At 41.5% G+C, this 12,740-nt stretch overlaps 1 protein-coding gene across 24 annotated transcripts in view; it reads left to right on the top strand.

Annotated features, from left to right (window-relative positions):
• Window positions 1-12,740, top strand: part of CCSER2 (coiled-coil serine rich protein 2) — a 190,774-nt gene that overhangs the window by 20,851 nt on the left and 157,183 nt on the right. For all 24 annotated transcript variants that reach the window (XR_002831999.1, XR_002831998.1, XR_002831996.1 and 21 more), the window contains one exon: window positions 1,459-1,655. Coding sequence is in view for 18 of the 24 variants with exons in the window: in XM_023763732.1 (XP_023619500.1) it covers window positions 1,459-1,655 (197 nt within the window). In the remaining 6 variants the exon portion in view is untranslated. The remainder of the gene's footprint in view (window positions 1-1,458; window positions 1,656-12,740) is intronic.

Raw genomic sequence — 12,740 nt, 5'->3', positions numbered from 1 at the left:
ATCCTATTTTTCACTTTATGTAGAACATCAATGAAAACATTCTTCTCCTAAGGTTTCTTACCTTTTTCTTTCTTGGCTATCCTACACAGGCTTATTCCTACCTACTTCAAAAGGCCCCCCTCCCCCCACTTCTCCCAACAGGTGGCATGCCATTTTAAACCATATCTTTTCTTAGGGGTAGTAGATCATTGCTATTTGTTAAGAGTGAAGTTATACCAAAGGTAAATGAGCAATTATGTCTAATCTAAAGAATTTTCTTATCCTAGGAAATTTTAATTTTTTTAATGGAAGACTTAGATTTCTTGTTATAGCAAACTTTTTATAGTTAATATTTTTAAAAAATATGTATTTATTGATTTCAGAGAGGAAGGGAGAGGGAGAGAGAGATAGAAAAATCAATGATGAGAAGGAATCATTGATTGGCTGCGTCCTGCATGACCCCCACTGGGGATTGAGCCCACAACCTGGGCATGTGCCCTTGACCGTAATCAAACCCGGGACCCTTCAGTCCACAGGCTGATGCTCTGTCTACTGAGCCAAACCAGCCAGGGCTATAGTTAATACTTTCAGAGGACTTTTATTTTTTTAATTGAGGAAAGTGAGATGGCACATGTTAAACATTTCCTTATTTTTGGTTATCTTAGCACTAAATGCCACAGAAAATTTATCCGTGTCCTCAAATAGCCTGAAAATAAAACAAACTGAAGGGATGGGGTAAGGCATGTGGCCTGGTCAAGGCACTAGGCCAGTGATGGCGAACCTTTTGAGCTCGGCGTGTCAGTATTTTGAAAAACCCTAACCTAACTCTGGTGCCGTGTCACATATAGAAATTTTTTGATATTTGCAACCATAGTAAAACAAAGACTTATATTTTTGATATTTATTTTATATATTTAAATGCCATTTAACAAAGAAAAATCAACCAAAAAAATGAGTTCGCGTGTCACCTCTGACATGCGTGTCATAGGTTCGTCATCATTGCACTAGGCCATACTTAGAGATGTACATAACCCTTGACTGCCTGAGAATCTTCTAGTTAGGAGTGACTGCCTGAACAACTTTTTTCCTTATAAGGAGGCAACTGCAAACTTAAATGATATATATGGAGGAAGGAGTTTCCTAGCCAGTGCTTAAATGTAAATATATGAGGAACTATTAAAGGAATATTAGGCTTTACTTACATTTTTAGAAATGTTGCAGAAGTGAAAGATGGCTCAGTGAATTTTCTTTATATTGGGAAACATTTCAGTAGGTTATTTTTGAAATTTTACCTCTGGATTTATTTATTGTTTAGAAGTTAGAAAATGTTACATTTATTCATGCTTTTTGCGATAATATATCACATTTTTATTTTATAATATTGATAAAAATAAGTGATATTATTGGAACCTGAGAAATAATTATATTTTTGTGAATTAATAACTGTTTTCTCTCTCTTTTAAAAAAAATCAATTGAAGACAGGAGTGAATGTACAAAACATACTTCTGGGAGTAACTTGATTTCACCAGATACAGATTACAGAGCTGGTTCTTCATTTGAACTCTCTCCATCTGATAGCTCTGATGGAACATACATGTGGGATGAAGAGGGCTTGGAGCCCATTGGAAATGTCCACCCAGTTGGGAGCTATGAGTCCTCTGAAATGAACAGCATAGTACGTATGGTTTCTATACACTTTTGGAACGGTTTATCTTACTGTAGAGAGACTTGTGATACTGACTGGGTTATTTTTAAGGTACTGAATTAACTCTCCAAGTTTGAGAATGGAAATTTATATATGTTAAGGGCCTATAAAACATCTGATCTTTATACACAGTAAAGCATATATTTGTGTCACGTGACATGTGAATTAAATATACTTTCACACCTTTGTAATACATATATACATATATGTGTATATATGTGTCTCCTGCACACACCCCAGCTGGGCCTGGGGTTCGAACCTGCAACCCAGGTATGTGTGATGTGCAGGCCGATACTCTAACTACTGTACCATGTCGTCCAGGGCCAGGCAATGTAATTCTTTATGTATGTATATATATATATATACATATGTATATATATATACACACACACACACATACATACATAGAGACATCAAGCTAGGCTAATGCTTCTCAGAGTTGGGGGGGGCATTGTCAAGAGACATTTTTGGTTCTCACAAAGTGGGGGTCGTGCAGGAGGCAGCTGATCATGCTGCTTAATGTTCTGTAATGCAGTGGTCACCATTCTTTCGGACCTCATGGACCATCAGTGGTCCGCAGACCACCAGTTGGCGACCACTGCAAATGCACAGAATAGCACCCACAGCAAAGTCGTATCCTATCCAAGATGTCAGTAGTGCTTCTTTTGAGAAACCCTAGCCCGTGGTCGGCAAACTGCGGCTCGTGAGCCACATGCGGCTCTTTGGCCCCTTGAGTGTGGCTCATCCTAAGCCTTAGGAGTACCCTAATTAAGTTAATAACAATGTACCTACCTATATAGTTTAAGTTTAAAAAATTTGGCTCTCAAAAGAAATTTCAATCGTTGTACTGTTGATATTTGGCTCTGTTGACTAATGAGTTTGCGGACCACTGCCGTAGGCTCAGGTAACATTATGAGCCAACTGTCAGGGCTTAATGCAATAAAAAATTATTTTTTACTTTTACAAAGTCAGTTGTAGGTATGAACAACTCTCGAGTAGCTGTCTTAAGTGTTGTAAGCTGTCTTAACCTTGGGGCTTTACCATCTCCTTTTGAGGTTCTGTCTTGTCATTGTGGTAGAGGAAGAGTGCCTAAGAGTCTAAAATGTGCAGTTACTTGCTTTGGCCTGCAGATGGCACATAGAACTTTCACGTAAAACTATTGATCCAAACTAATATTATGTACTAAGAAAATTTCCAGTTGTCTGAAAGGCATGAAGCAGATATGGATGAGTACTAGAAGACCTGCTATGCATCCATACATGCAAATTTATGTGTACGATATGCATATCGTAATGTGTACGATATGCTCTATGAGTAAAGTGTAGTTGGTATATTTAAAGTGACTCATTGTACTTACTCAGTATATACTAGTAAATATATGGTTTTCCAGTAGGTGTATAGGAAATTGGTAGGCTTTGTGCATATATTAAATTCCAAATAGATTTCAGGCAATGTAATTTTGTTGTTAATCCTCACTAGAGGGTATATATTTTTTTCCATTGATTTTCAGAGAGAGTGGAAGGAGGGGGGTGGTAAGAGAGAGGGGTGGTCAAAAAGAGAGAGAGAGACAGACAGACATTGATTGGTTGTCTCCTGCACACACCCCAGCTGGGCCTGGGGTTCGAACCTGCAATCCAGGTATGTGTGATGTGCAGGCCGATACTCTAACTACTGTACCATGTCGTCCAGGGCCAGGCAATGTAATTCTTTATACTCATACTAGTGACCCAGCACGCAAAATTGCGCGAGACCCAGACCCGCGGGAAATTGCGTGAGACCCAGGACCCCCGAGTCCCGCTGGCATCACAGGACTCCCCCGAGTCCCAGCGCGCCACGGGACCCAGAGTCAAGTCCCTGCCCACCCGCCCATGCCTCGCCCACCTGCGCATGCTTTGCTGCACACACAGCCTCCTGGTGACCGGTCTTTGGTTGTTACAGCATTACGACCACTGGGTTTTTATTATATAGACTAGAGACCCGGTGCATGAAATTCGTGCACGGGCAGGGGGTCCCCTCAGCCCAGCCTGCACCTTCTCCAATCCGGGACCCCTTGGGGGATATCCGACTGCCGGGCCTAAACCGGCAGTCGGACATCTCTCTCACAATCCAGGACCTCTGGCTCCTAACTGCTCACCTGCCTGCCTGGCTGATTGCCCCTAACTGGCCCCCCTGCCAGCCTGATCACCCCTAACTGCCTCTGCCTGCCGACGTGATTGTCCCTAACTGCCCCCCCCCCGCCAACCTGGTTGCCTCCAACTGCCCCCCCTGCCGGCCTGGTCATCCCTCACTAACCCCCCTTCCGGCCTGGTCGCCTCACTGCAGCGTACTGCTCAGTTGTTTGGTTGTTCCTCACTAACCCCTCTGCCAGCCTGGTCGCCCCACACAGCCTGCTGCTCAGTCGTTTGGTTGTCCCTCACTAACCCCCGTGCCGGCCTTGTCGCCCCACTCAGCCTGTTCAGTCGTCCATTCGGTTGTTTCGGATGTGATGGCCCCTGGCTCTTTATATATAGAGATAAACCTGTAACTTGTAAAAAAATAAGCATCGTTACCAAAGGCTTAAGTTTCACAAACATAAAGAGGATACAGATTTAATTCAGAAAGTCTATCTCTATCCTTTTAGATAAAGGAGGTTAAGAAAAGAGTATGATTTAGGGCCTTATGTGCTTTCTTATTACTGGGACTTTCTAAAGTGGCTGATTGAAGTAGAAATGAACATTGTGTCCAGCAGATGGCAGCAATAAGCCACTTAGAACCTGACATTTCTTAGAAGGTTCACCATCTTTAGTTCCTCATTGTGCTTTTTGTCTTAAGGTCTCTTTTTTCCGGATAACAGTATATTTCACTAGTTTTATTTATATATTTTCTAGCCTTTTATTGTCAAACTTTTTGACACATAGCAAATAGGTTATTTTTTAAAAAATGCAGGCTGTCTTTTTCTTTTAACCTGTGAGTTTAGTCTTTCTATGTTTGCATTTATTAATATACTGGGACTTCATTCTACCATCTTATTTTTATTTAAATCATCTCACTTTCTCTGTTTTTTTCTTTCTCCTTTTTTTTTCCTAAAATAGTCTAAATGAATATCATTAACTTTAAAGTGTTCTCATTTTTCTTGGTCTCTCCATTGCTTCTCACCAAATGCCTTTCCTGATCCCTATGTCTGTCATCTCTGTGGCCTTCCATTCGCTCCCCCTCCCCTTCAACCACCACCACAGTTGGCTTGTTCTCTACAACAATGCCTCTTCCAGTCCAGGTGGAGGTAAGGAGCTTTCAGTGAAATGGAAGTCAAATGGTGTCACTACTAACACAGTTTATTTCAACCCACTATTTAGTACAGTTAATACTGTTTTCATAGCAAGGAAATGCATTGTGGTGCAAGCTCCATATCTTGTCTTGGATCCTTTGTAGAATGACTTAATTGCATAGCACTTATCTAGAATCTAGGTTATTTTTTTGTTTAATTACAGTGTTTTGTTGAGATATAATTTACATACAGTAAAATGCACAAATCTTTTTCATACAGCACAGGGAATTTTGAAAATTTGTTTATACTTATTTAACAATCATTTACATGTTTCCTGTGCTTTTCAGTCATTCTCTCAAACCCCCCCCCCCACCCCCCAGAGGCACCACCACTATTTATATATTTATTTTTTAAATATGTTTTTATTGATTTTTAGAAAGAGAGGAAGGGAGTGGAATAGAGAGATAAAAACATTGATGAGAGAGAAACATCGATTGGCTGCCTCCTGCATGCTGCCTACTGGGGATCGAGCTCACAACCTGGGCATGTACCCTGACTGGGAATTGAAACTGCAACCTCTTTGTTCATGGGTGGATGCTCAACCACTGAGCCGCACTGGCAGGGCAGTTTGCCTATTCTTGAATTCCATATCAGTGCAATTATAAACATGTCTATTTCACGTCTGCCTTTTTTGAATAAATATTATGTATATAGTTATTTGTAGTTTGTTCAATTTTTGTTATGTAACACTAGGAGCCCAGCCCGCGCTATTGCGCTGGCGCCACCCACTCCCTCTCCGGCCCTTGAAGCAGCCATGGCCAGCTGCTGCTGACCAGGCCCTCCCCCAGCGCAGGCGCGCAGAGGCCCCTGCTGCCCCGCCCCGGATGCTGCACAGGCCCTCCTGTTCTGTCGACCCCATTACAGCGTCCTGGTTAATTAGCATATTTCTCTAATATATATATAGATTCCTTTGTGTGAATGTACTACAACTTAGTATTTTATCCTGCTGTTATGGGCCTTTAGGTTGTTTCCAGTTTTGGGCTACTACTGCTTTGAAGATTTTGCTACATGGTTTTCGGTGAACATTTATGCATTTCTCTTGATAAAATATGTAGGAGGGGAAACTCTGGATTATAGACTATATATATCATCTAAATATACATATATAGAGAGAGACCAAAGTGGTTTCCATGGTGCTTTTACCAGTTTACACTCACTGGTAGTAAATGAGCATTCCAGAAACTCCACTTCCTAGTCAGTCCCTGGCATTGTCTGTCTGTTGCATTTTTGCTATCCTGGTGGGGGCATGGTGTAGTATTGCACTGAGATTTTTGTCTAGTGTTTTGTGATAACTACTCATAGAACATTTCACTTATGTTTATTTACCATTAGGAGATCTTCTTTTGTGAAGTGCCTTCTGTTGGGTTGTATGTTTTTCTTTTTACTGCTTTGTAGAAATCTTTCATATATTTTGATATAAATCCATTAAATACAGTCATACCTCAGAGATATTGCAGGTTAGGTTCCAGACCACCACAATAAAGTGAGTTCTAATCTGTTGGCTGGTAGAGGGTCTTGCCTTCAATTTGTAAAAAATACAATATCTGTGAAGCAAAATAAAGTGAGATATGCCTGTGTGGGTGTCACACACATACACATATGTGTATGTATATCAGGGTTACTTTTTAAATTATAGAAGTTTACAATTTTAATACAGTCCAATATAGTATTTTTTCTTTATTGTTAGCACTTTTTTGAATTATGTGAAATTTTTGTTTTTGCTAAAGTCATGAAGATATATTCCAGTGTTTTCTTTTAAAATATTTGTTTTTTAACCTTCATATTTAGAGCCTCAAAGCCATCTGGAAATTATTCCTGTGCATGGTGCGAGGTAGAGGTCAAGATTAATTTTTTTCTTTTTTAAAAACTCATATTTCCCCCCCTCTTATTTTTGTCATAAATGTTTATATATTTCTTGACTTCCTTTTAGTTCTTTGGTCTCTTTGTTTATCCTTATGTCAGTTTTAATTACTGTAGCTTTACACTGTTTTAATTACTGTAGCTTTATAAGTATTGATATCTGGTAGTGTAAGTCTTCCATCTTTGTTCTTTTCTAAGATTTGCTTAACTTGCCTTTTTAAAATCTATTTAAATATTAGAATGAAATTGTCAATTTCTGCAGAAAAACCTGCAGGGATTTTGAATGGGATAACACTGAATTAATTGACCAAATTGGGAAAAATTGACATGCTTGCTATAGCGAGTCTTCCAATTCATGGTGTATGCCAATACTTGTTCTATTTATTTGGTATTTTAGAAATACTTTTAACTAATGTTTTGTACTTTTCTGTACAGTTTTACACATATCTGATTTATTTTTAGCTATTTGAGTTTGTTGTTATAAATGATACTTTTACATTTTTTTATATATATTTTATTGATTTTTTTTACAGAGAGGCAGGGAGAGGAATAGAGAGTTAGAAACATTGATGAGAGAGAAACATCGATCAGCTGCCTCCTGCACACTCCCTAATGGGTATGTGCCCGCAACCAAGGTACATGCCCTTGACCGGAATCGAACCTGGGACCCTTGAGTCCGCAGGCCGATGCTCTATCCACTGAGCCAAACCGGTTAGGGCTACATTTTGTTTTTTAAGTTTTTGTTGTATATGCAAATATATTTGATTTTTGTATTTTGACCCATTTTTCCAGTGACCTTGGTAAATTCACTTATTAGTTTAATAATTTGCTTGTGAATGTTTTGGGAATTGCTGAATATGTACTATACAATTATACCATTTGCAAAGTCTCCATTTCCCCGCTTTGGTTAGGACCCCCTAACATAATGTTGAATTGAAATGAGGATGAATTTCAGGAAAGTTTTAATAGTTACCATTAAAGTTTATCTTTGTGTGAGAGAGGGGGGAGAGGTAAGGGTTAATATACACCTTTCATCAGATTAAGGAAGTTCCCTTTGATTTCATTTGCTGAATTTTTGTTGCAAATTGATGTTAATTATTATTAAATGCTTTCTCTACATCTATTGAAATGATCAGATTATTGTTACTTTCCTGTTACATATTTTCTGTTAGTGTGGTAGATTACATTTTATGATTTTCAAGTATTAAACCACCTTTCATTCCCAAAAGGAATTCACTTGGTTTTGATGTACAGTAAACCTTTGATTTTGCGGACCTCGACTTAAAAGACTTCAGATTTAATGGACAAAATTTCTAGTCCCTATGTCATATGTGAAAATTAACACCCTGTTAATTTAAAAATGATTTTAACCAAGATTTGTTTATAATTAAATTAGGTTATTTTTTGTTATTAATTCACTGTTATTTTTTAAAAATTGTAGCAAATAGGTCATATGTTGGAAAAAACACTGAAGTAATTTTGCTGACATAAATAAATATATCATATCTACAATGATATTCTACATATTTAAATCCATGAGTCACCGTTCATAAGCAGTGTTCGGCAGATGATTAGCCCATGATCACACCACATTGGTGCGAATAATAGATTCTGTTGTCATGTGGCATGACTTAATGCAGCAGTTTTAAGGTGTGCAGATGTTCTGATTTTTGCTAAGCCACACCCAGTTTGTACATTTGTTTACTCACAGTGATTGGTGAATGTATGTATTTACCAGACCTATTCAGCATGAATTTAAAATTACAGTAATACATATAGAAAACTTTTCGGTGAAATTAAACTTTTCATACATAATTTTGATTACACAAACGTGTCTACATAAGTAAAAACATGTAAACTAATTTGTCAGTTTTTTAACATACGCATTTGGAAAACCTACTTTATTATATAGTGGACTTTCGGCTTTAATGGACATTCCCTTAATTAGTCCATTATATCAAGGTTTTACTATATTTTCTTTTTAAATGTCATTAGAATTGATTTCCCACTAGTTTATTTAGTGTTTTGTTTTTTTTTAGAAATTCATAATTTTCAAAAAGAATTTTAAATTTTATGTATTTAGTCCTCACTCAAGGATATGTTTCTATTGATTTTAGAGAGAGAGGAAGAAAGACAGGGAGAGAGAAAGAGAGAAAGAAACATTGATATGAGAGAGAAACACAGACAGGTTGTCTCCCATGTGGGCCTCAACTGGGGATCAAACTCACAGTCTAAGTCAGTGGTCGGCAAACCGCGGCTCGCGAGCCACATGCCCCTTGAGTGTGGCTCTTCCACAAAATACCACGTGCGGGCAACAACATACAAACCTGACTTACCCAAACTTTCCAAGAAGATGCGAGGCCATTGTTCACATTAGTGTTTGTCAGTCATTGTCATGATTTAATTTTATGGATATTGTAAGGTAAATTGTAAGGAATTTAATTTTATCAATAAATAATATCGTTATTAAGTACAATATCAGGTTTTATTCAACATACCTATAGTTTAACTAAGACTTAAAACTTTAAGTAAAGTTTATTAAGTTAATTTTAGGGAATGTTGTGGAGTGAAAGAAGATGTAGTGTCGAGGATTGAGAAAGGTATGTTGAGATGGTTTGGACATATAGAGAGGATGAACGAAAGGAGATAGACGAAACAAGTATACAAGACAAGTGTGGATGGGAGAGTTGGAAGGGGTTGACCTCAGCGAACGTACCTCAATCAGATTGAGGACGTTTTTAGCGAAAGCCAGCTTAGGAGTACCCTAATTAAATTAATAACAATGTACCTACCTATATAGTTTAAGTTTAAAAAATTTGGCTCTCAAAAGAAATTTCAATCTTTGTACTGTTGATATTTGGCTCTGTTGACTAATGAGTTTGCTGACCACTGGTCTAGGTATGTGCCATGACCAGGAGTTGAACTCGCAACCTTTTGTTGTATGGGACAGTGCTCCAACCAACTGAGCCACTTGGCCAGAGTGGGTTTTTTGCATTTATGTTCATAAGCAAGATTGCTCTATAATTTTTCTTTTTTTAGTGTTCTTTTTACATACTGGCATCAGAGTTATGCTAGTTTCATAAATGAGTTGAGAAATTTTTTCCTATTTTTTGCACTTTACATGATTTTATGTACAATTGATAATACTTTTTCCTTAAATGTTTAAAAGAATTCACCAACGAAACCTTTTGGTTCTGCAGTTTACTTTGTGAGAAGTTTTTAATAACAGATTTGATTTTTAAAATACATATGAGTGTGTGTGTGTGTGTATATACTAATATATATATATATATATATATATATATATATATATATACTAATAAAAGGGTAATATGCTAATTCGACCGGATGTCCTTCTGGCCAAAGCCACAGTGCCTGCTGCGAGTGCCAAGGAAGACGGCGGCCGGCATTGGCAGCAGCAGTGGGGTGTTTTAGGCGGCGCCTTCCCCTGATCAGCCTGGTTGCCTCCCACAGAGGGAGGCCAGACTAAAGCTTAGGCCTGGAGCGGGCCTAAGCCATCAGTAGGACATCCCCTGAGGGCTCCTGGACTGTGAAAGGGGGCAGCTGGGCTGAGGACCCCCTCCTCCCAGTGCATGAATTTTCGGGCACTGGGCCTCTAGTATATATATTTGAAAGTCTAATATGCAAAGTGTCCCCTTGGGAGTTCGACTGATGGGGAGTTCGATTGCTTGCTATGACATGCGCTGACCACCAGGGGGCGGCGTGGAATATATATATATATACTAGAGGCCCGGTGCACAAAAATTTGTGCACTGGTGTGGGGGGGGGGGTCCCCTCAGCCTGGCCTGTGCCCAGTCACAGTCCAGGACCCCTTGGGGGATGCCCACTTGTTGACTTAGGCCCACTCCCCGGGGGATCAGGTCTAACCTTGCAGTCAGACATCCTTCTGGCAGCCAGGGAGCCCTCGGGGGATGTCCAACTAAAGGCTTAGGCCCCCAAGGGATCAGGTCTAAACCATTAGTTGGACATTCTTAGTGCTGCCACAGAGGTGGGAGAGGCTTCTGCCACCACCACTGCGCTGGCCAGCCATGAGCCAGCTTCTGGCTGAGTGGCACTCCCCATATGGGTCTTCTGGGTCCCGCCCTGCCTTGCCTTTATTTTTTTTTTCTAAGACATTTCACTTTATTTAAAAGAAGCCAATATACAGGATATAAAGGGTATGATATTTACAACAGTACAGTAAACAGGTTGGTTTCCCGGTAGGATCAGTAGTCTTTCAGTAAGTATAAACCCCCCTCCCCCTTGATGCTCGACCCAGCTGGCAGACAAACAGCAACAGTGGGGTGCGATGGGACTGCAGGATAGAAAGTCTCCCTGAAGGGATTAAAAATCATGTAGATGCTAAAATGTCCGTGAAGGGGTCTTGGGGGTGAGGGTTGCCTCTGCCTCATTCCTTTGAGGGCTTGGCAGCAGGAATGCTGAGGGATTTGCCCCAAACTAACACACGGCCCACCCTGAGCCTGTAAATCTTCCACCCATGGAATATTCCCTTCCCGAGAGAATCAGCCCTAATCCCTCAGCCAGGGCCTGGAGGAGCAGCCCAGGCCGTGGGCACAGCCAGGACTGTGGACATTTCATGGCCTTTCCACTCCCACTCCAGCTGCCTAACAACTCTGCACTGCTCCCGTCGCCCACCTCCCCCATCACCCCATCAGGACACCGTGCACAGGAGGGTACACTGGTTTTCCCATGCACATTGGGAACTGGCTGTTTCTGTTTTCTGGAGTAAAAAGGTTCCTGTGGGTCGGGTAAGGTCTCTGCTTGGCAAGAAGTTCTGAAACAGAGCCACTGACCACACCCACCTCCTCTGGGCATGGAGCAGCTTGGGCCCTCGGAGCTCATCTCTCCAGCAGAACTGAAGGGAAGGCCATATATACCCTTCTGTCCCTCACCCTTCACATGCCCAGAACCATCAGTGTCACACTTCCTAATTCCTATCACTGTATTTCATTAGTGCCATACTGTTTTACTAATCATGAATCTAAACAGATTGGTTCAAAAAGAGATCATTCTATTTTTAAAGTAATTAGTGATGTACCTGTGAGCTTTGCATGGACGAACTAAGCACATGACCCTTTCTTGTACATCAGAACCTGCACACACATGTAAAAAGAGGACCCGTTTTTGACAGATGTGAAACCGCCGTTTATTTGTAATAAATAATTACACAATCTAAAAAAAAAAAAAAAAAAGACCTGGCTTCCACGTGTTCTGGGTCCCTCCCTGCCTCATCACCAGGGACATGATCGGTCCTCCACTGCCAGGCAGGGCGGCTTCCGCGTGTTCTGGGTCCCTCCCTGCCTCGCTGCTGGGGATGCGATCAGGTCCCCCTCAGCCAGGCAGGACGCCTTCCATGTGTTCTGGGTCCCTCCCTGCCTCTTCGCTGGGGACACCTTCCATGTGTTCTGGGTCCCTCCCTGCCTCTTCGCTGGGGACACCTTCCACGTGTTCTGGGTCCCTCCCTGCCTCATCGCCAGGGACATGATCGGTCCCCCTCGTTTAGGCAGGATGGCTTCCGCGTGTTCTGGGTCCCTCCCTGCCTCGCTGCTGGGGGTGCGATCAGGTCCCCCGGGTGCAGCTGTGCCTGGGACCCCGCCCCTCACTTCCTGATCTCAGATCAGGGGACCACAGGCACCTCAGCACCCGGTGCCCTGGGTGCCGCCATGCCTGTGGCCCCGCCCCTCCCTTCGCGATCGCATACCAGGGGGCCCCAGGCATGGCTGCACCCGTCCCCTGGCCCTGGGGGTCCTGCACCCCAGCTCTCTCTTCCTCCAATCGCCATGGCGATCACGGCACCCCAGGCCGGGGGTGTTCCCTGGCCTGCTGCCGGGCTTTCTGATGGCGATCACTGGCTGGGGGGCGGGCAAAGG

The sequence above is a fragment of the Myotis lucifugus genome, unplaced genomic scaffold (assembly GCF_000147115.1).
Source record: "Myotis lucifugus unplaced genomic scaffold, Myoluc2.0 scaffold_299, whole genome shotgun sequence".
NCBI classification, from domain to species: domain Eukaryota; kingdom Metazoa; phylum Chordata; class Mammalia; order Chiroptera; family Vespertilionidae; genus Myotis; species Myotis lucifugus.
Note: the sequence above shows the minus strand (reverse complement) of the source record. Positions and strands in the feature narration are given on the sequence as shown.